This window comes from Penicillium canariense (genome assembly GCF_028826845.1).
Source record: "Penicillium canariense strain IBT 26290 chromosome Unknown utg000003l_segment0_segment0, whole genome shotgun sequence".
NCBI classification, from domain to species: domain Eukaryota; kingdom Fungi; phylum Ascomycota; class Eurotiomycetes; order Eurotiales; family Aspergillaceae; genus Penicillium; species Penicillium canariense.
The window spans coordinates 2,917,200-2,944,040 of record NW_026622730.1 but is presented as its reverse complement, the minus strand read 5'-3'; the positions used below and the strand labels follow the sequence as shown (position 1 = coordinate 2,944,040).

At 53.1% G+C, this 26,841-nt stretch overlaps 10 protein-coding genes across 10 annotated transcripts; 4 read left to right on the top strand and 6 right to left on the bottom strand.

Annotated features, from left to right (window-relative positions):
• Positions 1-54: 54 nt before the first annotated feature.
• Positions 55-2,072, bottom strand: N7482_005911 (RNA-binding snoRNP assembly protein NAF1; the record flags this gene model as incomplete). Its single annotated transcript, XM_056688036.1, has 2 exons — positions 55-557; positions 617-2,072. 2 exons carry the CDS (start codon positions 2,070-2,072, stop codon positions 55-57), a joined length of 1,959 nt encoding a protein of 652 aa, XP_056543591.1.
• Positions 2,073-2,283: 211 nt separating this feature from the next.
• N7482_005910 (dolichyl-P-Man:Man(6)GlcNAc(2)-PP-dolichol alpha-1,2-mannosyltransferase) lies at positions 2,284-4,249 on the top strand (the record flags this gene model as incomplete). The annotated part of the gene is made up of 4 exons (XM_056688035.1): positions 2,284-2,342; positions 2,407-3,079; positions 3,134-3,928; positions 3,989-4,249. 4 exons carry the CDS (start codon positions 2,284-2,286, stop codon positions 4,247-4,249), a joined length of 1,788 nt encoding a protein of 595 aa, XP_056543590.1.
• Positions 4,250-5,358: 1,109 nt separating this feature from the next.
• N7482_005909 (heme-dependent oxidative N-demethylase family protein) lies at positions 5,359-6,865 on the top strand (the record flags this gene model as incomplete). Its single annotated transcript, XM_056688034.1, has 5 exons — positions 5,359-5,575; positions 5,631-5,733; positions 5,787-5,839; positions 5,912-6,035; positions 6,100-6,865. 5 exons carry the CDS (start codon positions 5,359-5,361, stop codon positions 6,863-6,865), a joined length of 1,263 nt encoding a protein of 420 aa, XP_056543589.1.
• Positions 6,866-6,997: 132 nt separating this feature from the next.
• Positions 6,998-9,028, bottom strand: N7482_005908 (exonuclease V; the record flags this gene model as incomplete). The annotated part of the gene is made up of 2 exons (XM_056688033.1): positions 6,998-8,490; positions 8,674-9,028. The coding sequence occupies 2 exons, from the start codon at positions 9,026-9,028 to the stop codon at positions 6,998-7,000; spliced, it is 1,848 nt and encodes a 615-aa protein (XP_056543588.1).
• A 361-nt stretch (positions 9,029-9,389) lies between these two features.
• N7482_005907 (Mpv17/PMP22 family protein) lies at positions 9,390-10,580 on the bottom strand (the record flags this gene model as incomplete). The annotated part of the gene is made up of 2 exons (XM_056688032.1): positions 9,390-9,816; positions 9,916-10,580. 2 exons carry the CDS (start codon positions 10,578-10,580, stop codon positions 9,390-9,392), a joined length of 1,092 nt encoding a protein of 363 aa, XP_056543587.1.
• An 802-nt stretch (positions 10,581-11,382) lies between these two features.
• Positions 11,383-13,310, bottom strand: N7482_005906 (MFS transporter; the record flags this gene model as incomplete). The annotated part of the gene is made up of 2 exons (XM_056688031.1): positions 11,383-12,846; positions 12,942-13,310. The coding sequence occupies 2 exons, from the start codon at positions 13,308-13,310 to the stop codon at positions 11,383-11,385; spliced, it is 1,833 nt and encodes a 610-aa protein (XP_056543586.1).
• Positions 13,311-16,784: 3,474 nt separating this feature from the next.
• hhtA (histone H3) lies at positions 16,785-17,428 on the bottom strand (the record flags this gene model as incomplete). Its single annotated transcript, XM_056688030.1, has 3 exons — positions 16,785-17,062; positions 17,122-17,229; positions 17,404-17,428. 3 exons carry the CDS (start codon positions 17,426-17,428, stop codon positions 16,785-16,787), a joined length of 411 nt encoding a protein of 136 aa, XP_056543585.1.
• A 692-nt stretch (positions 17,429-18,120) lies between these two features.
• N7482_005904 (histone H4) lies at positions 18,121-18,638 on the top strand. Its single transcript, XM_056688029.1, has 3 exons — positions 18,121-18,157; positions 18,247-18,522; positions 18,585-18,638. Exons 1-3 carry the CDS (start codon positions 18,148-18,150, stop codon positions 18,608-18,610), a joined length of 312 nt encoding a protein of 103 aa, XP_056543584.1. The 5' UTR covers positions 18,121-18,147; the 3' UTR covers positions 18,611-18,638.
• A 1,162-nt stretch (positions 18,639-19,800) lies between these two features.
• N7482_005903 (F-box protein) lies at positions 19,801-21,388 on the top strand (the record flags this gene model as incomplete). Its single annotated transcript, XM_056688028.1, has 3 exons — positions 19,801-20,040; positions 20,202-21,249; positions 21,378-21,388. The coding sequence occupies 3 exons, from the start codon at positions 19,801-19,803 to the stop codon at positions 21,386-21,388; spliced, it is 1,299 nt and encodes a 432-aa protein (XP_056543583.1).
• A 257-nt stretch (positions 21,389-21,645) lies between these two features.
• Positions 21,646-22,372, bottom strand: N7482_005902 (uncharacterized protein; the record flags this gene model as incomplete). Its single annotated transcript, XM_056688027.1, has 4 exons — positions 21,646-21,909; positions 21,959-22,034; positions 22,106-22,150; positions 22,206-22,372. The coding sequence occupies 4 exons, from the start codon at positions 22,370-22,372 to the stop codon at positions 21,646-21,648; spliced, it is 552 nt and encodes a 183-aa protein (XP_056543582.1).
• Between the last annotated feature and the right edge of the window lie 4,469 nt (positions 22,373-26,841).

The window sequence follows — 26,841 nt, the reverse complement described above, 5'->3', positions numbered from 1 at the left end:
GGTATCGATGTCAAATCGTCAAGAGAACAATTTCAAAGGCCCAAAAAAAGGAATTTAGGAGGGAGGTGGCCCCTGATTGCCGTTGTTCAAGTGCCGCAGCAGCTCCAACTGGGCTTTCACCTGGTCAAAGTTCATGGCCGGGTTTTGTTGCGGTGCCTGAGCTGGAGCCTGCTGAGGCTGCTGGTACTGATGCTGCTGAGGCTGCTGGTACTGATGCTGTTGTTGCTGTTGTTGCTGTTGCAGTGCAGCTAGGAAAAGAGGGTTGATGTGTGCGCCAGGTGGGAGGGCCTGGAAGGGGTTTGGTTGCGCAAATGGTTGCTGGAAGGGGAACTGGAAGGGGAACTGCGCCGGTGCCTGGCTATGACCGAACTGCGGTTGTTGTTGTTGTTGCTGCTGCTGCTGAGTATACTGGGGATATCCAGCAAATGGCTGGGGCATGCCATAGGCAGGTTGTTGCTGCTGGTATGGGGCTGGGCTGTATGATGCTGGAGGTTGAGGCTGAGAATGGGGGGAGCGGCCTGCTGTCCATATTGCGAAGGGCTGCCGCTCTGCTGGTGCTGAGGTCGGCGATCCTGGTCTCGCTCCCACGATCCTCCTCGGCCACCACCACCTCTACCGCGACCTCCGCGGCCGCGATCAGTGCCCCGGCCTCGGCCTCGGCCGCCCCGGGAGCCAGATGCTCCACGCTCGGCACGCTCGGCACGCTCATTGCCTTCAATTGGCGCCTCGCGAGCACCCATCATCTCGTGGAGGTTTCTGGGGCGAGCAAGAGGTGTGTATCCATCCTCGCCTCCCGCATCATCGTAGTTGAGCTCAGTCTGGCTCAATTTCGAGGGGCCCGGAGGTCCCTTCTTTCCTCGTGCAGCACCGCCGTCTTTAGCCTCCTTTCTCTCCTGGCGCTTCTGCTTCAGCCTCCGTTTATAGTCAGCCTCCGCTTCATCGTCGGAGAACTCAATCTCGTCTTCGGCGACCTCCTCGTCGTGGAAGTTGGACGCATCGCTGCCTTTCAAGCCCTTGAGCGGCTGAGTAAAGACGAAGGTGGAGTGTGCCTCGACGTAGAAAACGGGCAGGTCCTTCACCACGCCTCTTTCCTGCGCATCTTCGGCAGACTTGTACATCACCGTGTACATTGGGTTCTCCACTCTGCCCAGGGTTTCCGCCACCACGCCCAGAATCTTGCGATCCTCTGTGCAAAGCAAAGAGCCCGACTCGAGGACTTGGTATTCTCCAGAGGTGCTAGCCTCGATGAGGACCGCATTCTCAATGGCCGTCTGAACCTTGCCCAGCAGCACGATCCTCATCTCGGGTGTAATTTGGACATCTGGGATCGGCAAGACGTCCTCGTCGACCTCGTTGGTCGAGCGAATGTGTCCACCCGACTTACCCTTTTCACCTCCCTCATCATCAGAGCCACCCTCGGCAAGCATCAGAATCCGGGCTTGTTCCTCGGGGGTGAGAATCGGGTAGTCTTCGTCGTCGTCGCTGTCAGAGGAATCGGAGGTGGAGCTGTCGGATGATGACTCGTAAGGGTCCGAATCGACCTCCCATTCTGGGTTTTCTTCTTCCCGCTCCTGGAGCTCAGAGTACGGCTGCTCGGTAGATGCTCCGTTCGTAGTTTCCTCAGTGGCAGGCACTGGCTTGTGGTCGACTTCCATCGCATCTCCAAGAACCTCCTGCTGGCCATTGGTCTCAAGACTCATTTCCTGCTTAACTGATGTGCTGGTCTCCGCTGCCACTTGTGGAATGGCTGTAACGGGCTGCTCTTGCGTTGGTCGGACGACAGGGTGGGACGGCTCGTTGGTTGTAGACTGATCATCGAGGTTGTTGACAAAGCCCAATCCCGGGATCATGGGGGCTTGTTGGGAAAATGCAGAGGGTTCAGCAGCAGGTACAGTATTCTCAATGCCTGCATTCATCACCGGACGCTCTGTAGCCAGCGGTGTGTTGTAGAAATCACTACCATCCTCAGGTGTGCCTGCGATGGGTGGCGTATCGATCGTGCAGGTTCGCTTTGAGGGAGGACCGTCGCCGGTGCCCGCAGACTCAACTGGGGGATTCTGTTGGTCACTCATCTCGAATCGAATGAGTATTTCAATCTTTTTTTCTTCACAAGATGTGTTGCGACAAACTCAAGCGCAAAAAAAAAAAAAAAAAAAGCGCGGGAACTTTTTTTGCGGATCTGCCATAATTGCCGGGGCGGTCGCCGGACAAGCTTCTTATCGCCGGTTATCGCTTTATCATTGAGCAACTTCAAGCAACCTAGAAATAAAGCAACGCGACAAGATGGCAGGGCCCGACAGAGCTGCCTCGGGCGCTGCCCACCCTCCTCGGACAAAAGCACGGTAGGTCTCGTTTGAAATTGAGACAATAAGAGGCAGTTGACCCAACTAAATTACCGGTTCATAGTCCTCCACCCCCGCCCTTCTACCTACCCTTAAACGCCACCCTCTATCTGTGTCTCGTCTCCAACGGCCTCGCAGCTCTATTTTCTCCCATTCAAGACTGTGACGAAGTATTTAACTTTTGGGAACCTGCACATTATCTTGGTCATGGGTATGGACTCCAAACATGGGAGTACTCGCCGGTATACTCGATCCGAAGCTGGCTCTACGTGTCGCTTCACGTTGTGGTGGGAAAACTAGCATCCTGGGTGGTCCGCAGCAAGGTGGTTGAATTCTACACTATCCGAATTTTCCTTGCCTTTTTCTGCGCAGCCTGCCAGACGAGACTATACTCTTCTATCTGCCGATCCCTCAATCCCCGCATCGGCCTCCTGTTCCTCTTGGTCGCCTTGTTCAGCCCAGGCATGTTCCATGCGTCAGCCGCTTTCCTGCCATCAACATTCACTATGTACACGTCTATGCTTGGCCTGGCTGCCTTCTTAGACCTGAGAGGCGGGCCGAAGATTGCACAAGGGATCATGTGGTTTGGTCTCGGATCAATTGTTGGCTGGCCGTTCGCCGGTGCCCTGATTGTGCCTCTCCTGTTCGAGGAAGTCATTATTAGCATCTGTTCTCGGAGCTTAGGCCCTCTCTTTTACGCCATATTGGATGGTGGGCTCCGGTGCCTCGGTATCTTGGTAAGTAGTATAGACGGCATACAGTTGCATTACCTTTGCTAAGACCAATTGCAGGCCCTCGAAGTGGCGGTTGACTACGCTTTCTTCCATAAGATCGTCCTTGTGCCTTGGAATATTGTCGCGTACAACATTTTCGGTGGCCAAGGAAGAGGCCCCGAGATCTTCGGTACTGAACCCTGGACTTTCTACATTCGAAATCTCCTCCTAAACTTCAACGTCTGGTTTATTTTCGCAATGCTGTCTGCTCCGCTCCTCCTACTTCAAGCCATCTTCCGCTCCCAGGGCACCTCTTTCCAGACGCTCATGCGCTCTATCACATTGACTGCGCCTTTTTACATGTGGTTCGGGATCTTCACGATCCAACCTCACAAAGAGGAACGGTTCATGTATCCGGCATACCCGTTCCTTGCCCTGAATGCTGCCCTTGCATGCCACTTGATCCTCACATACATGGGATCGAGTAATCCTAAGAGAATCATGGGCCGTCTACCCGCGAAGCTGAAGCTCATCGCCGTGATGTCGGTCATCATGGTGGCCGTCAATGCCGGTATGCTACGCATCCTGGGAATGATTACAGCATATAACGCGCCATTAAAGGTTTTGGAACCACTTCAGCAAGCGGGTATCTCACACACCGGAGCTTCTGTGTGTTTCGGCAAGGAGTGGTACCGCTTTCCTTCGTCGTATTTCCTCCCGCACCAGATGCGGGCCAAGTTCATTCGAAGCGAGTTCAAGGGTCTGCTACCGGGCGAGTTTCCTGACGCGCCAAGTGCGTATTACCGTATGGCAGGCGCGTCGCAGATCCCCTCCGGCATGAATGACCTGAATATTGAGGACACAAGCAAATACGTGAGTACCTCCCGACGCCTGCAGGTCCTTCCCGCTCATCAAGCTAATCTCTAACCATAGGTTGATGTTTCTCTGTGCTCATTCTTGGTCGACTCCTCTTTCCCTGGCCGCGAGGCGACTGAACTAGAACCTCACTACGTGCAGGACGAGTCCCAGTGGGAGTCCCTCTCCTGCGAAAAGTTCCTGGATGCATCCCAGACAGGCTTGTTGGGACGACTGATCTGGGTTCCAGATCTCCCATTTGTCCCGGAGCAGTTCCGGCGCAAGTATGGCCAATACTGCCTTCTGCAGCGTCGTATGGACGGCAACAGTATAGAGTAAAGATCTGGCCAAGGTAAATAAGGAATAGTAATCGTCAAGGTGCAAAATAGCACCCGAGCTCCAGTGTACCACGGTGCTCTCCCAGTGTCTGTACGACAATCCACCTTGCCGGGTGTTCGGGTAGAAAAAAAATCATATCATGCAGCCTTTCAGCAAGTGCTGCCAGTTCTGGCGTAGATGGGAGCCTGGCTAGTCGCTTGGTGACCCTTCTCATACTCGTACCATTCGACCACCAGAGGTTTTATTGAATGAGAGAACCAAATTAGATAGATAAAGGAGGCTTGAGATCAAAAAGGGTTTATGGTTGAATTCCCGCTGGCGTAGCTTCAAGTCTTCCCCTGATGCTGTCGTCTTCAGGCGACGATAGGTTAAGCTAGATGCTGTTTTGCTGTCTGCACGCTTCTCACTTGACATTTTGGTATGCGTATTACTGTAATATTACAGGAAATCCCCAAGGTCAGGACTACCCACTGTAAGAATCTGGTATCCATAATACATGCCAACACCATCATGCCCAACATAACACAAGAGTGCAGTCAGCTGCATGTAAGAGATTCCTTTCACAATTCAGCGTCCAGTCATCATATCTGATTCCGCTCTTAATATTCCACCATCTCCTTCGCGCACAGTTAGTAGATCCGGGGAACAAAATGATCATCAAATGGTCGCTTTACCCGATCGGGAAAGGAAATCCCTCCCTGCGCAACAATGCGCACGATAAGCGACCCCTCTCCGCAGATGGTCTATGACTTTCTCGCCATACCCACGGGGCTGTCATAGGCTCCCTCTTTGCAGCCCGGATCCAAAGGCTTAATTAGGCGGTGGAAAGTGTACCCCCGCTCTAGACCTCAACGACGACCACACCAAGTCATCTGCTAAAGATACCTGTCTACTCGCATCGGGTTAACAGGAAAGGCTGCTCGCGGGAGATGAAAGACAATATCTGCCTTTTTGTTAGCTTGATAAGAGTCGTGCTGCTATAGATATACATCAAGGGTCCTCAGATTAATTTACCTTTGGATCCACCCAGGGAAACCATGAGCACATGAAGTATCACCGGAACCCTGTCGACATCTCCTTCGACTATAGACAATCCAGCATCACAAATCATGCCGTTCGAGGCCCTCCGGGAGATCGTCTCATCGATATTCCCAGTCAACGACCTCGTGGGCGCCTTCCTGGTCATCAACCTCTGCGCCTGTCTCGTTGTCACCATCTTCCGGAAATGGAAGTCGTCAAATCAGACCGCTAGAACTTCCACCCCCGACCTCGAGAAGCCCACATCCAAATCCAGCACTCGAGAAAAAGTAACTCGAAAATTTGGAGGTAGGTGATAGTATCCAAAATAATTGTCAGTTTCCTCTAATTGCTCTTATTGTAGAATGGACTCCCTCGGCTTTCAAGAGACCCACGGCACCGCCGTACCCCGACTGGGATGTTCATACCTCCAAGTCGATTCCCTATCGGCCGTTTCGATATGGCCCGTGAGTTGAACCGATTTCTGCAACATGTTTGCCCTTCTGACCGGCTTGAGCAGTAAGTACTTCGTTACTATGGGTTTGAGGAGTATGAAATGGGACGAATGGATCGGTAAGGCGTGTCCGATAATGACTAGCGCCTTCACGGGGTATATGCTAATATCAGAGCTACTATTGACTACAGAGCTCGACAACCATTATCTCAAGTACCATGCCGATAAAAAGAAGCGGCTAAAAGAGCGCGGCGAGAAATGCTGTAGAACCGCGCCAGAAGCAATGGACGGAGCCATTGAACTATTAGAAGAGCTGTGAGCACACGATATTGCGATCGCAGCTTCGCAGTGGATATAGATGCTGACTCCATCTCTACAGATGTACATACCTCCCCGAGCGATACCCCAGCATGTTCCAAAAGACACCCACCGGCATAACAAACACCGTCACAAACGAAACCTTCAATATAGTCCAGCGCCCGCTGCCCGAAGACCCAATGGCCACCGCAGCACGTCTAGTACAAGACGACCTTGCCCTGATGTTCGAGCGCCCAGACGGCGAGTACTATCTTCTGGCCGGCGCGATCCTCCTTGCAGGCTTCTGGCGACTGAGCGACAAATTCGGGATGCCACTGTCCGAAATTCACACCTCCGGTGACGTGCCCCAGTTCCGCGAGAAGCTCGAGCGCGGCATGGTGAACTTTTTCCGGCGGTTAAAGCCCGAGGAGCCGGTTCTGCGGAACAACTATTTCATCCAGGTAGACGACAGCTTGGCATGGTCGCCTAGCATTGGGTCGGAGGACTCGGAGACAGTGTCGTGGAATACGGCGGCCAAGAATAAGGCGATTGAGCACCACTATTTCCGGTCTGAGAGACAATCGCTGCGACGGTTGCCACGGTCTGGGGCGGTGGTGTTCACGATTCGGACGTATTTTGAGCCTATTACTGAGATTGTGAAGGAGTCGTACGTGCCTGGGCGGCTGGCGTCTGCAATTCGGAGTTGGGGGGATGATGTCTCGAGGTATAAGGGGAAGGAGAAGTATGAGGAGGTGTTGTTGGAGTATCTAGATCAGAAGCATGAAGAGCAGATCAAGGCCGGGCTTGAGGTGGACAAGGAGGATGAAGTGCGAAGGTATCCTTTATAAAGATGCAGAGAGTCTTGGAAATATCTTGATTGCTTTATATTCATTTGGGGGTCTATGTTCTTGGTTGTAATTTGTTAGGGCCCTCGATCAGGATTATGACTGTGCAACCTCCTGGAATGGCGGTATGGTGTATCAGATGTCTACTGAAGCACCGGTTCTCCGTCTTCGGTTTCGAGTCGCGTAATCTAACTCTCGTTCCTGTCGCCAGGAACACTCATCGCGAAAGTCACAGATGCGACATTTCCAAGCCTCCACGATACCGACACCCTGGGGATTGCGGCGGCCACGCCACCACTCCATCTGGTCAGTGAGATAAGATGACATGTTGCAAGGATCAAAGAGGAAGGACCTGCTTCCCAGGAGCCGAGGTTGGGGATCAGTCGTAGGGGCCGACGAGAGGAACCGGGCTGTGAGGACTGGAGAGAGTAGTGTAGGGTATTCTTCGAGCAACGCTGGCTGCGTCCGCGAAGGAATAGATGGTGCAACAGACTCTTCGTGCAGAGAGGACGAAGGAAGAAACGTGAAGCGCAGTTGCTCTTTCATGTAACTCCATAGGCGGGAAAGGGTGCCATACGTGAGAAGGATTCTAGTCGAGTCCTGGCTGGCATGTGGAGGACTGGAAGCTTGGCCAGAGCTACCAGAAGCTTGGACTCTGTCATCCGATATAGGAACGTCGTTCAGATCATGTTCCTGAGAGGCGACGGTGTCGAAGAAACCGTCGTTCAAGCCGCCTACCTCGGATATGAACGCGTCGGTGAATGGTTTCATTGGGTCGAGATTGTAGCGCGTTGCGAGCACGTCAATTGTAACATCGTCGCTCGTGATGAGACGATTGAGCATGTGGTAATAAAGTTGCAGTTGGAGCAGAGTAGGACGGAAAGATGTACTCTTGACTGTCGGAACAGAGCCACTTGCTTTTGTCTTGACATCCGTCATATATATCCGTGGTAGCCCATAGACAGCCGGGTGCTCTTGATTAGGAGGAGGGTCGTCCAAGGCCCGGTCGGCCGAGGTCCCGAGGTCTGAAAGCCTTCTTCCACCCTGAGAGGAAGACAGCAAGAAGTCCGATAAAGACATCTGATACTCAGGTGGAGCTGCCCGTGACCTCGCCGCGTCTGCATAATAGCCGGCAGCCGTGGCCTCAAGTTCAGAGTCAGGGCATTCATAGGAAAGTTGATCAATGACTCCATTGACTAGCTCCCCATCAACAATGCCCCAAACCTCCAGCTCGCGTGTAATGCCATATTCACGTAACATCCGCAAGCCCTGAATCACGTTCCATATCCGCAGCGCCCACGCATCCTCCTTGGTCGTTATTTCCACAGGGACCGTTGTATATAACTCGTCTTCCAGGGTTTTGTGCACAACACTTCCCGTCTTCATCGCGGGTGTCCTTCTCTTCCGCCCGTGCTTGGTCAGGGTATACCAGTACTGGAGCTCACACCAAGCTGGGGACACCAAGTCTGTAACGGAGAACGCCTTGTTCGGTGGCCGTCGAAAGCGTTCCACGGGAGTCCGAGGATCCAGCGTCGGGGCCGCTTGAGTCTGTTGTGTCCATTCGAGCTCACGCACTGCACTACGCTCTCGCTCTCGTTCTCTGCCTTCGGTTGAGCCAGGGTGCTCTACTAAACGCTTCGGAGATCAATGTGTTAGCCTGGGCCGGAATGCTGCACGGTGAACAATAGATCAAGAAAAAGAAGAAATTAAGGCAATCATACCACTTGGAGAACTCCTGTTGTCTGAGCCCTGATTTGCCCTTCCCGCGAGAGGACTAGGTGCGCCTGGGAACCCAGACCAAGGCCGCTGACTCGACTGTCTCCCCGGTGAGCGAGGCTTCTCCCGGCCCAGCACCTTAGGCAGCCGGACACCCGGGGGATCCTGGAGACCATCCTCAATGTCCGTGACACGCGCATCCAAAACCGCCGGCTGTAGGGAGTCAAGATCTGCAAGCTTCGCGGCGACTAGAGTTGTATTTGCGTCGTCGCCAATGTCGTTCGGTGTTGCGAATGAGAGTGGAGTGGCGACGCGCTGGACGGTCGCGTGTTTCGCGGCAGCTTTGGTGAGCAGGTCGTTCAGCACTTGCTCTTCATCCGGCGTGAAGTCCGACCCGTAGTCACTGGAACCTGGTTCGTCAGGCCGCGGTATTTGCGGTGAGCAGGACATGCCTGCGATTGTTGACGGGGCTCATAGTCTGTGTGGCATTGAGAAAATCAAAGAAATGAAAACCGCGAAGTGCGAATGTCATCGTAAGGGCCCGATGAGGTAATTGACCGCATTGGGAATTCGGGTCCGACCATTGGACGCCTCAAGCAACTACTTTAGACTCTCGTTGCACCGGGCAGATAAGCTCTTAAACATATATATGAGAAAAGAAAATTCATGTCTAGTGTCTAAGTTGGTATTTGCCCCATAAAAAATGCAATGCATCGCTCTAAAAAAAACCGCCCAGTAAATTCAACGCCACCAATGTCAAGGCACAAAATCTATACAAATGCCCGGAGTCTAGACCGTAACAGCTCTTGTTTCATGCAGCCCCCGCTGCAGGAATTAGCTTCCCAGCCAACACCTGTGCTCCAGGAGCCTTGTTCTCCTCCGCCGCGAGCTCAGCCGCAAGGACCTCACGCGCAGCCTTCTGGTTCAGCCAGCTCAAGTATGTCTGCCAGCCAACAGCAATAACGCCCGAGAAAACGTTTCGGAATTGCGGCGGCACATACATGAAGCTGAACGCAGTGACGGCGGGCCACAGTTTGACACTGTTGGTCACGCTGACAGGGAGGGCCTTCTTCAGGCGCTCCCAGGTTTCGTCCAAGGTCGCGCCTGCGAGTAGAGAGTGCATGCTGAAGAAGTACGTGTTGAACACGGGGGTGAAGCAGATTTGTTGAACGACGACTTTCGTCAGGACGGATAGGAACTTGGATGGATAGTTGAAGTGATTGTGGAGAAACATGAACCTGGGGGCGAGGTTAGCCATTGTGATAATCGCTCCCAGTAAGGAAGCCTATTGATTAAGCGGTCTGCTCGGTGGCAGCTCACTGCGGGCATTGGCTCACCAGTTATACGATGGGATACTCGATCCCGCGCCCACGATCAAGTGTCGCACCGTTCGCCACGGGTCATATGCACCGCCCCGACTCACTTCCTTTTCATCTTCATCGGCTGACACCTGAGGATCTTTCTCCTCCGACTTCGCAGGCTGAGGCGCCTCGGAAGGGAACATCAGCTGCGCACTCAAGTCTCCGCACAGATATATGATAATCGAGCTGTAGAACTGCGTTGCATAAGGCTTCCGCTCCTGCACGCGCGAATACCACCTGCCCAGCTGCCCCAATGGGCCAGCTCGCACGATCTCGCGCAATCCCCTAGACCGCACTGCGGCATTCGCTGCGCTCGGTGTCGTCGCCGCGCCCGCCGCGGCGGCAACAGTATTCGCAGGCTGCGCTGAGGACGCAGACGGTGTAGGGGCCGGCGATTGCAACGGAGATGAGGACGAGGCGTTCGACGGGGAGGGCTTTGCAGGCGCACCCGCATTCACAGTTGCTCCATCTCCACCAGTTCTGGCCTCGGCGGGTGTCTCGGGCGTCGGCGCGTCCGAGGATTTGTGTCGTCGCGGCTGGCGCACCCGCCGCAGCGGAGATCGAAGGCTGGGGGTAATCGGTCGTGGGCGGATCGCGAACGCCGACGCCTGAGTGTGGAGTCCCCTTTGGAAGAGACTCATTACCGGTACTCAAACAGGCGTCATCTATAGTGGTTGATGGTCTAGTAAACGTTAAGAAAGCCGCAGTTGCTCAGGTCTACTGGGGGCCTGTTCCGATTGTGGCGATAAGGGATAAACGAAAACACCGATAACCGCAGGTATCTCCGGGAGGGGGGAGGACACGGAATGAACAATGAGACGTGGTGTCTGGGGGATTATCCGCTGAAGGAAAGGGGAAGATCAACAGAAGTAAATCGTCTATACATGGATGACCGATTAAAAATCAACTAGTCCACGCGACAACATGGAGGACTCGGCAGTCGGGCGCGCGGAAAAGCCGTGATTCTCCGATCAGACTTATCGCCGAGCGGATGAGATTAGATCGCCGAGCAGTCACGATCTTGCATCATACGGCATAGAGTTCCTTTGTCGACGACCACCAAGGTTCAGATCTCAAGGCCAAGCTACTACTCTCTACAAATGACATGTTCGTGGTGTCTTGAAACAAATTTCATTCAAAGCAAATGATCCAACCCAGATCCAACACCAACTCCAAATCTATATGCTGGTGATGATAAGGCCATAAAGACATGAGATCGATCCCAGGTGCAAGCACGAAGGGAACCAAGGTATCTAATATAAACAAAATGCGAACGAGCGGGAATATATTCACCGCACAATGCAAAAGACAGTAGGAAACTTTTTTCGAGGGGAGCTGACGAGGCGAGGAATAGATACTAGGATTATGGCGGCGAGGCACAAGTATAGTGCGAGGTGAGAGGTAATGAGATGACAGTGTAGTTTGAGGAGGAAGAGTGGGCGGTCATTGCTTGAAGGACTCGCGAGTGTTGACACGGTCAACATCGTACGGGTTGCCCTCGTAGGTTGGCACACGAGCCAGCGAGCCCATCGTGCGGGCTGACGCGGCAGACGAGTGAGCGCGGCTGCGGGAGACGGAGTGCTGGGTGGATGGCTCCCCGTCGAGAGTGGAGCTCGACAAAGAGGACTCACGCGGGGCGGGGGCCTCGGTGCGGTCGAACTTCACTTCTTCTTCTGCTTCTTCTTCCTCGATGGTGGCAGTGGCCTGCTCCTGGATGTTGCGCATGAAGGCTTCCGACTGGGCGGCGAACTTGCAGCGCTTGCGAATCGCGGAGCCGTACTTGTAGAACAGGAAAGGGAAAGGCACACAGGCGAGAGCCATGAAGGCGGGGACCGAAGAGGCCCAGTGGATACCGAGGTCGTTGTACATATAGCTTGTGAACAGAGGGAAAGCGGCACCAAAGAGCGAGCGCATGACGGAGTTGGCAGCCAAGACGGAGGCGGCGAAGATGGTGTAGGCGTCGATAAGATAGTTCATAATGCCGAGAAAGACGAGGACCATACCGAAGCCGAAAGGCACACCGGCCGCGATACTAGCCATAAAGTGGATCGAGGGGTAATTGGTCCAGGCGAACCAAAACAGCCCAATGGGGATTGCAACACAGGCAATCAGCGTAGGGGGAAGACGGGCCTCGGGCGGCGCGAAGCCATCGTGCTTTTCTTGGGTACGGATATACCGCTTGTTATCCCAGAGGGTGTAGGCAACGGCAATCAACATGCCAACCATGATACCCAAGAACGCCAAGCCTCCAACACCCTGATTCCAGCCACGATCCAGCTGGTACACAATCGGGAACGCAGCAAACATCATGTACAGGGTGCCATAGATGATAGCCATATAGAGGGAGAGCAGGAAGACGATAGGCTCGCGGAACAAGAGAATCCACGGACGGGACAAGGCAAGCTTGAACGATTCCTTCAGTGAGACTTTGCCCTGCTCGATATCGAGCTTACTGCGGTAAATCTTGCCGGTCAACTTTGAGAGTTTCTCGGCACGACGGCGCAGCAGCACGGGTGCATAGGTCTCTGGAATAAGCAAAGAGCCCATAATCCAGACCGCACCAGAAAAAATGGCCAAGAAACCCATCACCCACTTCCAACCCTTGTTCATGCCCAGGAAACCTCCAATAATGGGGCCCAGAACAGGACCGAGGAAGGGCGCAGCAGCGAAGAGACTCATTGCGATGCCGCGCTGCTTCGCCTGGAACATATCGGCGATCACACCACCGGCGTTGGTCAGGGGCGATGACCCAAAGGCACCGGCGAAGAAACGGAGGATGATAAGAGTCCAGGCATTCTTGGAGCCGGTGCAGGCAGCGTTGAACACCGTGAGGGCGCAGTAGGTAGTACTGAAGAGGAACTGACGGCCGAACAACTCGCTAAGGGGAGCCCAAAGCAGGGGACCAATCTACATCACGTTAGATACTCGCGCTCTTTGAAAACCTCTCACGTCCGAGCTTGAGGTCGAGGAAAAATAAAATCATCGGACTGGGGGGAACTTACAGCAAACCCCATAACGAAGAGTGAAACACCGAGAGTGGCAACTTCGTTTCCAATGCCGAACTCCTCTTCGATCTCTGCGACACCGCCAGTGTAGGCGGAGGAGACCAATGCGACAGCCAGCGTAGCAATGGCCACAATAGCAGTGAACGACCACTTCTTCACCTCGCTAAAACCCATTGGGTTGCGAGGGTCGTCAGGGATCCATGTCACAGCATAGGGATCATCTTCTGTGCCGGAGCCGGGGTATGGGTGGTCCGCAATCTGCTGGGTGACCACGCCCTGGTCGAAGACAAGGCGAAAGTAGGAGATCGTGGTGGGGAGAGTGGATTCAATCTTTTCAGGCGCATGCCGGTGGTCGTTGCCCGCCATGGTGGGCAGACAATGCGATAGACGGTTCGAGTTATTCGTGAGTAGCAGTAAAGTCGGTAAGTTGTGATGTAAAGCAAAGCTCGATTTAGCAGTGGCGATAGAAAGATAAGAGGGAAAGAACCCCAAGGGCAGTGCGCGGGGAAAGCGCCCGAGGTATGTGTTGGTTTCAAGGATAGCAAGAAATCCTCCTAGTTATGCACCGTTTGCGGGACCGAACGGGGAAAAGGGTGATATCAAATGCGGGAAATGGGACCACCACCAAAATTAGGATTATAGGAGAACACCGAGAGTAAGTAGAAGACCGTCTTCGAGAAGCTACAGGCTTGTGGCCCCTTTTAATAGTAATGGCCAAGACGACGATGGAGCCGGGGTTCGGGGCGCTTGGTTTCATCATCCAAACTACCTAAGTCCGGATGTACGCCGGGGTTAGGTATTAAGGTACATAAGTAGTGCCCAGGTGCATATCTGCCTGGGATAAACGCCCTAGCAACTAGAAAAGCGATCGGTAAGCAGCTCCGCCCATGGAGATATCAAGCCTGGGGAGGAAAGAAAAAGTGGGCTTGGGTCTCGACCCATGGGCATAACTAATGCTATGCTCAGGGACACGGACGAAATGGGCGGACCATGCAGCACGGCGAACGCCGACCCATGGCCATTCTCAATCCACACCAATCACGCACACCCATCGAGGCGCTAGTTCGAAGGCAGCAACAAGTCCGCCCTCCGGAGGCGCAAACACATACAGAGAAGAGGTGCCATTGCAAAATCATGACGCAAACAGATGGCGCCACGTGACAGATTGCGCACCAACACAAAGCCACGTTGGCTTGTGCGTCGGCTACTCGGCACAGAGTCTTGGCAAGGCGCGGATTTTACTTGCTCGCATCCTCAAACTGCAGTCACGCAGTGGGCTCTGTTCGGCTGGTTCAGGTCAAACTCTAACATGAAAGTGCCACACCCGTTAGTAGCCCCATCATCGCGGGGATTAGGCAAGTCTGTGGATCTTCGAGTAAGGCTCTCTCGTGGCCCTAATCCGTAGCACGGTGAGTAGCGGCATCAGATAAATATGAGGAATAAAAAGAACGTGGCGCGTCTCTTCGGGCCTTTCCAACGGTGGGTCCCATTATTTCCGGATAATAGGCAGGATCTGAATCCCGAACTCCTTATTTATGTCGCGCTGTGTCGATGAAACCTTCATACAGGTCTCGTTCATAAATCATCAATCCTCTCATCCTACTAACGCGAATCTTGCAGCAAACATGAGGCGTGCGATGGGTTGCGACTAGTTTGGAATCACATACATCCTTGGGAAACCTCGAAATTATTCTTAGGCTTCTCCGTCAAAGAGAATTGTAGCGCAGCCATCGTGCCCGTGCCCAGATATATATCGGTTTGGAGCCGCTGGACCACCACTGAGCACCAGCGCATGTAGATATGGAACTGCCATGCCCGTAAAAATGAGTCTATTGAAATACTTGCCCTTTTTCTTAGGCGATACTATGTCTAAGGGAATAGTTGACCCAACACTGAAGGCAGGATCAGCAAAAAGGTACCAGACTCCATTGGACGCTGGTGTTTTGGACACCTGTAATTCAAGGTTCGCACGAACAACTACATAAATTGATGAGTTGACTAGTTACAAAGCGGGAATGATAACAGAAGTTCATCATTACCAGTCCCTCGAAGAAAATATTTACCACACGAAAGATATACTGCAAACTGAATTACTATCCCGAAACGCCAACACCACTCCGGCCAGCCCACGGCGGTGCCGTTGCAAAGCCTGTACTCTCCCGATAGCCCTGTACAGACCAACAACCAACAGCCTCTTCCAATCCTTCGTACTCGCCCACTACACCATCAACAAAAACAATGTCCCCCCCCAGCCCCAGGCCTTGGGAGTACCTGCAAATCCACAACCACCGGAACCCGACCGTCGGGTCAGAGGGGCTGCCGGCCCCGTGCCAACAAATCTGCCCAAACCAAGACACGGCGACGCCGAAGCGTCGCCAACGCGGCCAAGCCCGCCGGGTGGCAAGTGGCCGGCGGGAATTCCCCGAGAAAAATTTTGTCCCCCGGCACTTTTCACTTTTCCGCCGGGGTATTCGCTTTCGGTCGCCGGTCACTAGAAGGCAGGCCAGACCTCTCGCCTCGTGGCCCCACCTGGCTGATGCCGCTCATGAATCGGACGAGGATGAGAACGCCGTGATCTCGATCTTACCCAGGTGTGACGGCGGCAAAAGACCATTCACTGATTCGCTGATCCCTCTAGAACACAGCTATGTAGTTGGTATAATCTCCCGGCTTCTATAGAATGCAGGATCAGAGAATCAAACCGGCTCTCGCTTCATGCTCCGATGGGGTTCAGCGCATTATGACGCATCTCAGGCAGTAAGGCAGACACTTACCCACCGGTCCCTGCGTCAGGCAGCCCCCTGATCGGACCAGGCCTTGCAGGGCCGAAGTCGTGATTTAGGCGGAATCCGGGGGTCTTCCAAGAGAGACAGCGACAGCGGAGGATCCTGAGTAGACTGTCAGCAGCCTGAGGTGCGACGTAGCCTGTCGTGTATTGGGAGTTGCCTGGAGACGCATTCTCTGCTGACCCCGCGACGGTCGCGTAGCAGCGCTCCAGGATTGCGGGATGTTGGTTGGGGAGCAGTGAATGGATGGGGGTGTAGATCAAGATCTCAGGATTTCTTGATTCTTGGTCCTGCGTGACCGGGTGAGTATGAATGAAGCTGTGATTCTTTGTTTCTTTGGCTACGAGAGCTTCTTGGCCGGTTGGGCTCTGATGGCGATCGGCTGGAGTCAGCAGGTCGAAAGACGCGGGATAGCTTCATCTACAGCGGGCTCATGATTTAGAAATCTCCGCTCGAAGAGCCTGGGGAGGAACCAGAGGCTGTAGATACAGAGGCAAATCAGGAATAGGGACTGTGGGGTCAAGCCCAACAGCAAAGCCGGTCGCTTCTACGCGGTCGCATCGTGCCTCCCAAGTCAGAGCGCAACACGGCCCAAACGCGACCGGAGGATGCGGGACTCGCCCCAGCCAGACCAGTAAAATATATATATATATATATATATATATATAAACACGTATGTGATCGGTGCTCAGGCTGCTACGAGATGAGAATGGAAATGGGTTGAATCATAGAAGATCGCATTTGAGCGTCTGTGTCATGAGATGGTGTGCGCTAAGACACCATGGTAATAGGTAATTCCTTAATGTACATGCCCATGACTGGCCCACCCAGTCCCCGACCCGACGAGGGATGGAGAGGATGGCAGTAGCATTGATTCACGCGATGTAATAAAAGCAAAATTCAGAAACAACCCTTGATTCCGAAACCCATTTGATATTCGAAAAAGCAAAACCCATCATGTTGATCGCCAGTAGTCATGAAAGAAAAAGCAGAACCCCGATCGCCTTCCCAGAAGTTGTCAAGAAACACAGCCCATTAGTGGGGATTAACCCATCTAAGAGCGCTCGCCACGGAGGCGGCGGGCCAGCTGGATGTCCTTGGACTGGATGGTGACACGCTTGGCGTGGATGGCACACAGGTTGGTGTCCTCGAACAGGGAGACGAGGTAGGCCTCAACGGACTCCTGGAGAGCACCGATGGCGGAGGACTGGAAGCGCAGGTCGGACTTGAAGTCCTGGGCGATCTCACGAACCAGACGCTGGAAGGGGAGCTTGCGGATCAGGAGCTCAGTGGACTTCTGGTAGCGACGGATCTCACGCAGAGCGACGGTACCTGTCAAGGGGCTGTTAGGACAATAGTGCCATGTGAGAAGTGAGGTTGATGGAACTTACCGGGCTTGTAGCGGTGAGGCTTCTTGACACCGCCGGTGGAGGGGGCGGCCTTGCGAGCAGCCTTGGAAGCGAGCTGCTTACGGGGAGCCTTGCCACCAGTGGACTTACCTGTAAAGCGAACGTTGGTTAGTCATGATGTTAAGTTGAGAGCTGGACGCGTCGCGTTCCGACTCCTCCGCCCTTGTCCCAAAACGGACATGTCGGGATGGCATGACCACGGGGACAGTGGGGGAAGGGGGTAGGCGAGCGAGAGGCGAAAAAGGGTAAGAGGGGGTCACTCACGGGCAGTCTGCTTAGTACGGGCCATCTTTGATGATGAAAGTTTGATGGGGTGGGTGATGGGGGATGTGGGTGATAAGTGTCGTTGGATGGATGAAGGAGGAAAGAAGCGGCGGGTGGGGGGAAGGTATTTGTAGCAGCGTCCGAGGGGTGGTGATCTGGCGGGTTGTGGACGGGCCAATCATGCAGGCCCGCGGATCAGCTGGCTTTGCGAGTGCCAAACGGCCGCTGAAATCACGCGATCTGATTGGTCGTGCGGCCACCTAAGCGAGCAGCGGCCGTGATGCAGCCAATCAGAAGCCCGGATCATTGATCTCAAATGCCATTCCTGCTCTGCCTCTGATCTCCGCTGCCGGAGGGGTGGCCGGAACGATCAGAATGATCGGAGGTATCCTACATGCCATACTCTATGGGAGGGGGGATAATCGGGATCACAGGGGATCATACCGGGCGCATAGTTGGATCAGAGGGGATCAGAGGATGTCTAATGTCTCGTCGTGAGAGTCCGGGCCTCCGCGGCGCTGGGGCAGATCACGCCCCGACTTCGGATCCGGCCCCCTGATTGGCTGATCCAGCCACTAGCGCGTGATCCGACGTGATTCTCGACGTTCTTCCCCGGCAGGCAGTTTTGCTACAAATATCCATTTCCCCTCGGCCCCATCCACTTCCTCTCTCCTCCATCCATCTTCGACAACAAAGTCTCCCCACTTCTTTTAATTCTTCAACCTTCATTAACCGCATATCATCATGTCTGGCCGTAAGTCTATCCTCCCTCTTGACCCCAATGGGTCTTCCGCTGTCACCATCCAAAGACGCGTCTGGACTAACGCGTCTTCCTTTCTCCAGGTGGTAAGGGTGGCAAGGGTCTCGGCAAGGGTGGCGCCAAGCGTCACCGCAAGATCTTGCGCGACAACATCCAGGGTATCACCAAGCCCGCTATCCGCCGTCTCGCTCGCCGTGGTGGTGTCAAGCGTATCTCCGCCATGATCTACGAGGAGACCCGTGGTGTCCTCAAGACCTTCCTCGAGGGTGTCATCCGTGACGCCGTCACCTACACTGAGCACGCCAAGCGCAAGACTGTCACTTCTCTTGACGTTGTCTACGCTCTCAAGCGCCAGGGCCGTAAGTTCCTCCTGTTCTGGTATCTACATGGAGTGCATCCGGCTAACCTTGTCCCTTCACAGGTACCCTCTACGGTTTCGGTGGTTAAGCGTGTCATGTGTTTTCTCTTTTCCGGGTTGCTTCACGGTATGATGGGACGTTGGGGTGTTCTCTGATTTTATTTTACAATCGTCATGGGTCTCTGGGTTTGCTTTTCATTACAACGACTACCACTTTTCGCGTCCACTAGGGGTCTGCTAGTGTTCGCCTGCTGAGATTTCCTGTATCATAGCGGCCTTCCTACAGTATGGCTGGCACCACTCGAAACGGTGGAAGGATCTCTTGATCCGATACGAATACAATTAACTGGAAACTAAATGAATCACTTTCAGTAACCCTGTTCCTCCCCCTGTGCGTCTGTAATCTTCTGCTCTGTTTTGTCACTTCTTGTTCGCTTTTCTGTATGTGTTGCTGGGTTTTTTTTTCTGTGGTCTGTAATATTGGTCATGACGGTCGCGTTGTGTTCGCGTTCCCTGTTGGCTGTGGAGGCCTTGTCGACACCGCGTAGCAACCATTGACGGGGTGATATCATCCTATCTTACGCTTTGAAGTCAGTCTACCGTGTATGGGGTCTCTTGTGTTGGTACATCTTTATATGAACCCTACTACACTATCAGGTTGACTGGTGCGGATATTTCGCTGTTGCATCGGGCTTAGTACCATGATGAACCCGATTTTGTGTAGATATTTCGTTTTTCTCCGTTGGTCCCACGCTCGATACATCTTGTATTTACCATTAAATGCCATAAAATGGCATTTGATTGCGCTGGTGAAGATGGGCGGCGATGGTTGGAACTTTAGTACAGTCAAATGGTTGGGTATAAACGTGGAGAGGGTATGTAGTGGGGATATATATCGTCACCATTGATACACACATGTACCAAAGCTGATCATTCCCATACTACCACAAAAAAACGAGTAGACACACCAGAGATCAAGCAAAGCCTTCAAATTCACACACCATAATTATTCTTTCCAACCACAACCTCAATGTGTGGCCACAAGAGGCGAAAATAGAGCTTGATTCCTGGACGCCAAGGCCAGGGGTTCAACTGGGGTTCAACTCGGGCAGCAGGGGTTCAACCCGTCTTGGCACCACATACTGCATCAAGAAGTACGGCCACTGGAGCATCGATCCACAAACACGTACATGAATGCTATCGATAAGATCCTCGCAAACAGAGGCAAACGGAGCCAGAACACACCAAGAGAAACGACACGGATTCGTACGATGACAGAATGCAGGTTTCAACGTTCATGACAGCCGCTTCGCCGACCGCGCCGGAATACACGACTGCAACACCACGGGCCTCCACAACACAGCCGGGCAGCCAACCAGCCCAGGGAAAATCGAAGTCACCATCAAAACAACAATCCACCGTACAATGCCAGAACCCACCCTGGGGTATCTTGAAGCGCGGAAGAAAGCAGGCCGAACCCGGGCGTGGCGCACATGGTCCTTCAGGGACCTTGTGGCCGGTAAGTATAAAGTGACAACGACTGGCATGGCGCAACCACATCTTCTTCTTGCATTTCCTTACACATTTCAAAACTCAGATACGGAAGAGCCATCTCAATATTGCTCATATACAATCATCTGGAAAAGCCTATACTATACCAGGAGGCGGATTTGTGTACAGACTGTTGCTCGTGGGTACCTGGGTGGATGGTGGATGCGTGAATCGGGAGAAAGCCCAACTGGCAACAGGGACTCAATCCACCGTCCTAAACACTTTCAACATGGGGGCGAAGCTTTCATTTGTTCACCCCCCAACTTGCTCCAGTCAAACCACGACGCCCCTTCAAACCACAGGGCCCAGCAATGTCGCTTCGAATACAACGCACAGCAAAAGCCTGTCTCGTCCATGGCCGCAGTTCTTGGAACCACAGAGCTCCTGGAGATGATTATGCTCCAACTGGACCATAGGTCGCTGTTAAAGGTGCAGGGAGTCTGTCAGAGATGGAAACAAATAATCAACCACTCGATCCAACTTCAACAAGTGCTGTTCTTCAAACCGAGAAAGACCAGTGATACAAAGCACACATCAAATCCGCTGATCGAAGAAATCATTCTACCCCAGCTTCTGTTGAGGTCAAGAAATTTCGTCATTCCCGGAAAACACCCAAATTTCGAGGCATGCTTTCGCCAGGAGGCGAGCTGGAGGAAGATGCTACCACAGCAAGCCCCCGCGTCAACAATCGGGGTGATAGAGGTTATACGACACGAGAAGTACCGTTTCACAAAGCTGGCAATAGAGCCGGGGTTATTGAGGATGGAGCACATTCTTGATGCCCTGGAGAACGGGGTACTGATGCCCACACCGTATAACCGGGTCCTCTGGACCACTGTCGCGCGATCTCTCAATTTCGAGATATGGGGGCAGAACTGGGTACAGACGAAACGAAACCACCCTGAAGAAACTCCATGGATCCCGGCAAACATGGACTGGGATACCCTGCGACTAGGCGTGGCTTCCATGTGTCTAGAACAGTCCGACTGTGATTTTGTCATAGTATCCGAGTGGCCACATCGTTTGTTTCAGAATGATATCTGTCACTGTGAACCGACAATGCTTGATCGCTGGTTAGAGGCGTCATTTGGCAAGTGCGAGGTCATCACTGCCCGTGAACTGACTAGTCATACATGTGTTTTCAAAGAAGGGAATTTCCCGGTGCTTAAACAACTGTGTGAGCAATGTTGCTGCCGAAGACGTTTTGCCAGGCGCCTATTTATTCCTTAAATTAGGTACAATGAAAAGGGATATCTATATCCAGACTACCATGGTTGGATTATAAGTGATTTAACGGCCATATAGCTCCGAGCTAAATGCTTGGGAGAGTGGCTGGTACCTACATACAGATAGATTCCGGCGGCTCACCTAACAAGAAGGGATAGTGACGGGGAGACAGAGGAATAAGAGTAGCCAAAGAATGGAAAGTGTTTACCAAACTGTATTATATCAACAGAAATCGGGACCAATTCCAACATAAAGATGGAAATATAGGCATGGAAGCGGTTGAGCAGTCGCCCAGCTCTTGGAAACAGAAACAAAGAAGGACCTGCCAAGGAGAACCAGACTGGAGCTATTCAAATTCATAGCGAGGGCTGTTGCAAGCCCAGGAATCACCATCAGGAGTGCCGAGTTTTATCGTACTGGCCGCCACGCCGTTACTCAAGGGATCGGGGGAAGCCTTGAAAACGAAGACACTCTCCGAGATCCAGCAGTTCGAAAGAAGGCCGCCCACCATCCGGTCGTAGAACTCTGTCTTGAGGCTTTTGATTTGGTTCTCACTTATCGCAGACACAGAATCCGTGGCGAATGCACCCCCGTAAGAATAGACGGCGTGCTGACTTCTCTGTCACACCATGGAACAGAAAGGCAAAGGCCAGTCGTACTCTCATCGTTGCTTTCCAGGTCAGGGTCTGCGGTGTGATGAATGCCAAACTGGAGCTCTCGGCAACCTCAGCGTCGCTGGCACCTTATCAAAACCACTGGAGAAAAGGTTTCCAACAGTTTCGCGCGTGAGTGTCATCATGCTGTACACAGAAGCATTCAAGCTGTCAGCGTTCTTCATTTCGTCTTGAAGGCTAATAACCTGTCAAATCAGTGAAGTATCAAAAACAATGCGGTGATAATACGTACCCGTCAGCGGGATCGCCTGCAGGCGCGCTATCAATGGTGTTTGCTATGCCCACAGCATCACTGGCGGCTTGGAGTGCTTTAGTGCAAGTTGAATAGTCGGAAAAGATGGGATTCATGATGCCCGGAACCGTAGTCATAACGAAGAGGCCCCATTTGTAGCACGCCATCTCATCTTGTACGCAGTGATAGCTGGGGCTGTTGAGCGGGTGATTTGACTGGAGTACAGGGAGGGTCCCGAAGCAGGAGGCTCACTGGGAAGCGCGGTGGAATATGTGTGTTGCCGGTGCAAAATGAGGAAGTGGAGAGTGCGATGAAAGAGAGTATACGCGCGTGAGCGTCGGCCGGTGTTGCTAAGGAGACCCCGGCCCTTACCATTCGACTCTTGAGATTTATTTTGGTCAAGCGTCTTGTGACCATACTTCATAAGGAGGTAGCTAGCATAACGTATCTGTGATGTTTGTTTTGCCATGGAATGAGAACGGGTCCGTATGTTTTGCCTGCGTTCCTCGTAACGGTGAATTTGCCCATTCAAATTCGCGATGGTATGGATCTCCTCGTAGAACTTGGTCCGTGTGAAGATCACTGACGGGCCTATCGGGATCCATGTACAATACCGGCCGTATTACTTGAGTTCCAACGGCCCCCATAACGATTATAAAAGCCAAGGCCTTGTCATTCTGTAAGACTTGAGATGTCCTAAGCTACGCAAAAAAAGTGTAGTAACTTTAACTATACACTAGGCAGCTGACGCTGACCATGCATTCGGTTTCTTGTTCAATGCTACCTTAATCTATCCGGACAATGAATTCCAATGAATCTTTGAATGAAGAGTGCCAACTCTACTACCGGGGACCGTTCTTCTTCGATATTAGTACAACAAAATCCCCTGGAAGCAATGGAAGTTTTGATTTTAGGCCGAGCTAATGACCTAGATGGGGGTTGCAATGGTGATGTTGTGAAGAAGGACAGATTGCAAGGATAAAGATAATTTAGGGAATCAAATATGTGCAAGTAAGATTTGAGCAGCAAAAAGCAACTTCGACTCCATTGATGCGACGTATTCTATGCGGTCATTCCACTAGATGATATACATAGCCTCAATCTCGGTATCTTCAGACAATAGGTCATTGCTGGAGAGAGAAGGTAGACGAGTTGCCGAAAGCATTTCTACGATATTCTCGCAAGTTTGGTGATGCCGCTGACAGCTTGAGATTTATTTGGCAAAGCCAGTCATAGTGTGCCTCTTCACCCTTATACGCTTCCGGATCAAGGGTCTTTTTGATTGAACTAGAGCTGAATCTCATGACAAGCTTCGGCGCTGGCTTAATGGGTCCATGCTTTGCTTTCAGTCTTTTCATTCTTTGCGTCCATACAGGTGCGTAGAGAATCTAAAGCTTTGGAAAATACGGCAAGATGTGCCAGTATGTTCCCGAAACTGGTTTCTAGCGGTGTGAAAAACCTGCATCAGGGAGGTGACATCGGCATTGCTGAGCTATGCACGTTGCTTTTCCACCTACTAGGTAGTATCTCACATCTATCAACAATCATCCGACATCACGATTTGAGATGACGATCACAACGAGAAGAAGATAAATTTCACATGTCTATTCGCCATGTTGACTCGTCTTCCCAATTTGCATCATTACATGTTACATCTCACTTCAGACGTGGACAAGGATCTGATTTGTCAACCCCACCGTCCCGTCAACTTATGTGTAACCCCCACCATGGCACACAACCACCTCCTACACCAACCTTGGGGCTCCACCGAACAAGTCCGCCTGAAATCCACAGGCCACGCGCGCAACTCGTCAAATGTCTCAGCCAACCAAACCACTAACAACGCATGTCCGATGCTTTGTACTCACCCACGCATGCAACCACGTTGCCCGGCTGCCCTCCCAGCACAGTGAACCAGCGCAGTGGACCTGCGGAGTGGGCCAGCGGACGGCCCTAGCAGCGCCACCCGAAAGAGCCCTATAACCCTATCAGACATGCGCGATGGTTGCACACCGGCCAGTGCATCAGGCTGGCGGGCGTAATTGGGCGGTGCTCGATTTGGATCTGATCCAATAGTGTGGCAGGTACCGGGGGCCTACGCACAGGCGGTTGGGAAGCCCGCCGAATGAAGGCATGGACTAGCACGGCATTGAGGCGAGGCACCAGACCAGGCAAGCCTGGAATGAAAGTAAAATTTCACCGGTATGTAAAGAGTCCACGTGGTGAATGTCTCGGGGCTGTGCGGTCGCAACAGTCTCATACCAGACTCAGATCTTGTATTGAGTCTTGTCTCCAATCTCCGACGAGGAATGTCTAGGCTAGCGTCCTGTTTAGTTTAGGATAGTCGATCGTAGACTATTCTACAGGCAACCAATATTCAGCGCATTGTCGCAACGGGTGCTTACCCTAAGAGCGTTCTAGAATCCCCGTGAAGCCTCCTCCTTCCTACCAATCCCACGAGCGCCTTCACAGATACATGGGCTCAGCCCGCCCTCCGCGTCGATACTCCGAGGAGGAGATAGCCGGGAAAGGGCCGGGACCAGCCGGGAACGCGCCGAATCCATCGAAAATCCACAAATTCCCCCGAATTCCCCCATCAGCCCGGCGCACCACGACCACGGGGTCCCGAGGATCATCAATATCTGACAAAAACACTGCACTACAACCCTAATTTAGCTCGGCGAAAAATTTTCACGCGATGCGCTGGCGCGGAGAATCCCGATGCCGGAATGTCGGCACGCACTAGAAGGCTTCCAGAAGGCCCTAGCGTAACTGGGCTGCAGGAAACGACCAGCACACCAGGGTGAAATCGACCTGAGCGTGACGATACGCGCACTAGCCTCGATCGGTCACGGTGTATCCGCTGTTTTTTTTTTGCGATACGCGGATCGGTATTGTGGCTGAGCGCCTGGCACGCAGGTGTTCACGTGCACGGTTGGCAGCTCCCGCCAATCATTTGCATTGAAAAAATTTGTTCAGCGTGCATTAGGGGCTTTTCTAAATATGCTCTGCAGGGACTCGCTCCTGGCAGACCGGCTACTCGGATGCCCGATCATTAAGGTGCTGACCGTTCGGGCTGGAGGTGAAATCTCTGTCTCGGGCTTATTGGGCGTCGGTAGGGCCGAGTGGTTGCTGCCGGATGGACCCGATGGAGAAGGTCGTGCAAGTCGCATCCCACCGACGTAGGAGGTGCGACGGAGGGCCAGTACAGTTTCGGTGCTTTCGATGGTGGTCGAGTATACCTGTATACCTCGTGGTGTGTTGTGCCATGGCCAGTGCATTGCGCACTGTTTGGGGCTGGGTGGGCCGACCACGACTCGGGAGAGGGGGGAGGTCTGGCCACTACCCCGGACGAAGGCCACGTTTGCGCGAAATCCAAGAATAACATCTCGGCCGCAGAGCCGCCCAGGGAGGGAATGGACCCGAGTACGATCTCGCTACTCCGTACTGGAGTTGGCAAGCGGGCCAGACTCTAGACTAGCCGCTGGTCGGCATGAACGGTACCCCCGGACCCGGCCAGATCTCTCGTGCCCCGTCAGCGCTAAAGCCGACCGTCCAGCTTCCCGGTGAAACCTCTTCGTGGTCGCAACTACGCGAGGTGCATTCGCTTACGAACAATGGGGTTATTGGGATTTCCGCGGATCACATGGCCTCCTGGCCTCCTGGCCCACAGGATGGCGAGATTGGGGGGAATTCTCGCAGCCTGGAGATGCGAGATATCTCCGGGCATCTTGCCACCAGCTGCCCGTCAGCTGGCAACATTCTCACCGGGAGAACACTCGCCCGGGTTCGGCACCAGGACATAGTCGTACTCTGTTTCTCATCGTAAGAGGTTATGGAGGCATGCAATACGACCGAGTGCCGGGCACAGGGCAGCCCGGGCGCTAAGATCCTACTGTAACCGGGCCGTACTTGGCTGAGCCGCGCTACCACTGCGACTTGGCCTCAGCAGACAAGGTCCGCGCTAGCACAACGGTGGGATCGGCAGTTCGCCGAGTGCAGGGATTTGAGACAAGAATTTTTCCCTTTGGCGCTTTGATGTCGTTTCCCGGGCCATCGCAGGAATTCTGAGTCAAACGGTTCATTTTTGTGGATGGGTTACCGGGACTTTCTGGATGATACTAGCCCCGATGAGGATGAAATTGATCTCATGTGAGCGTCGAGGAAGCGCAGCGATGTACTAGTGCTCCATAGATCCATCGAGTCTCCGTCAACAGACTACTTTCAGGTCTCGGGGAAGCCATGTGACCTCTGGGGAAACAACAACAACAGAAAATGTAGCCGAGGTGGGGTCTCGCAACTACGCTACCAAACCAAAACAGAGTGGCCCCGTCGAGGCTTCGGCGAGGTCCACGGCCGCATCGAGTGACTCAAAAATACTCACAAACGCCCAGAAAGTGCAGGAACGAGACGAACCCATGTCAGCTGGTGCTCATGCCCAGCGGGTCAGCTGACCCGGCATGCACTGGGGCTTGGGCATGCCATGATTCTGCTCGCTCGGTAGGACTATCCCAATACGATGCATGGAAATCAAGAAATCCCAGATGATCCATCGCCAGCTTCCCAGTCTGAGTCCATGCGCACCTGCCCGAACCGGACTACCCCAGAGAAAAGAATGCAGACGGATTAAAGGAAA

What these genes read in the sequence shown, in the direction of transcription:
- N7482_005904 (XM_056688029.1), top strand. An exon ending in CGCTCTCAAGCGCCAGGGCC is followed by an intron (nt 18,523 to 18,584) that starts GTAAGTTCCTCC and finishes GTCCCTTCACAG; the next exon opens with GTACCCTCTACGGTTTCGGT.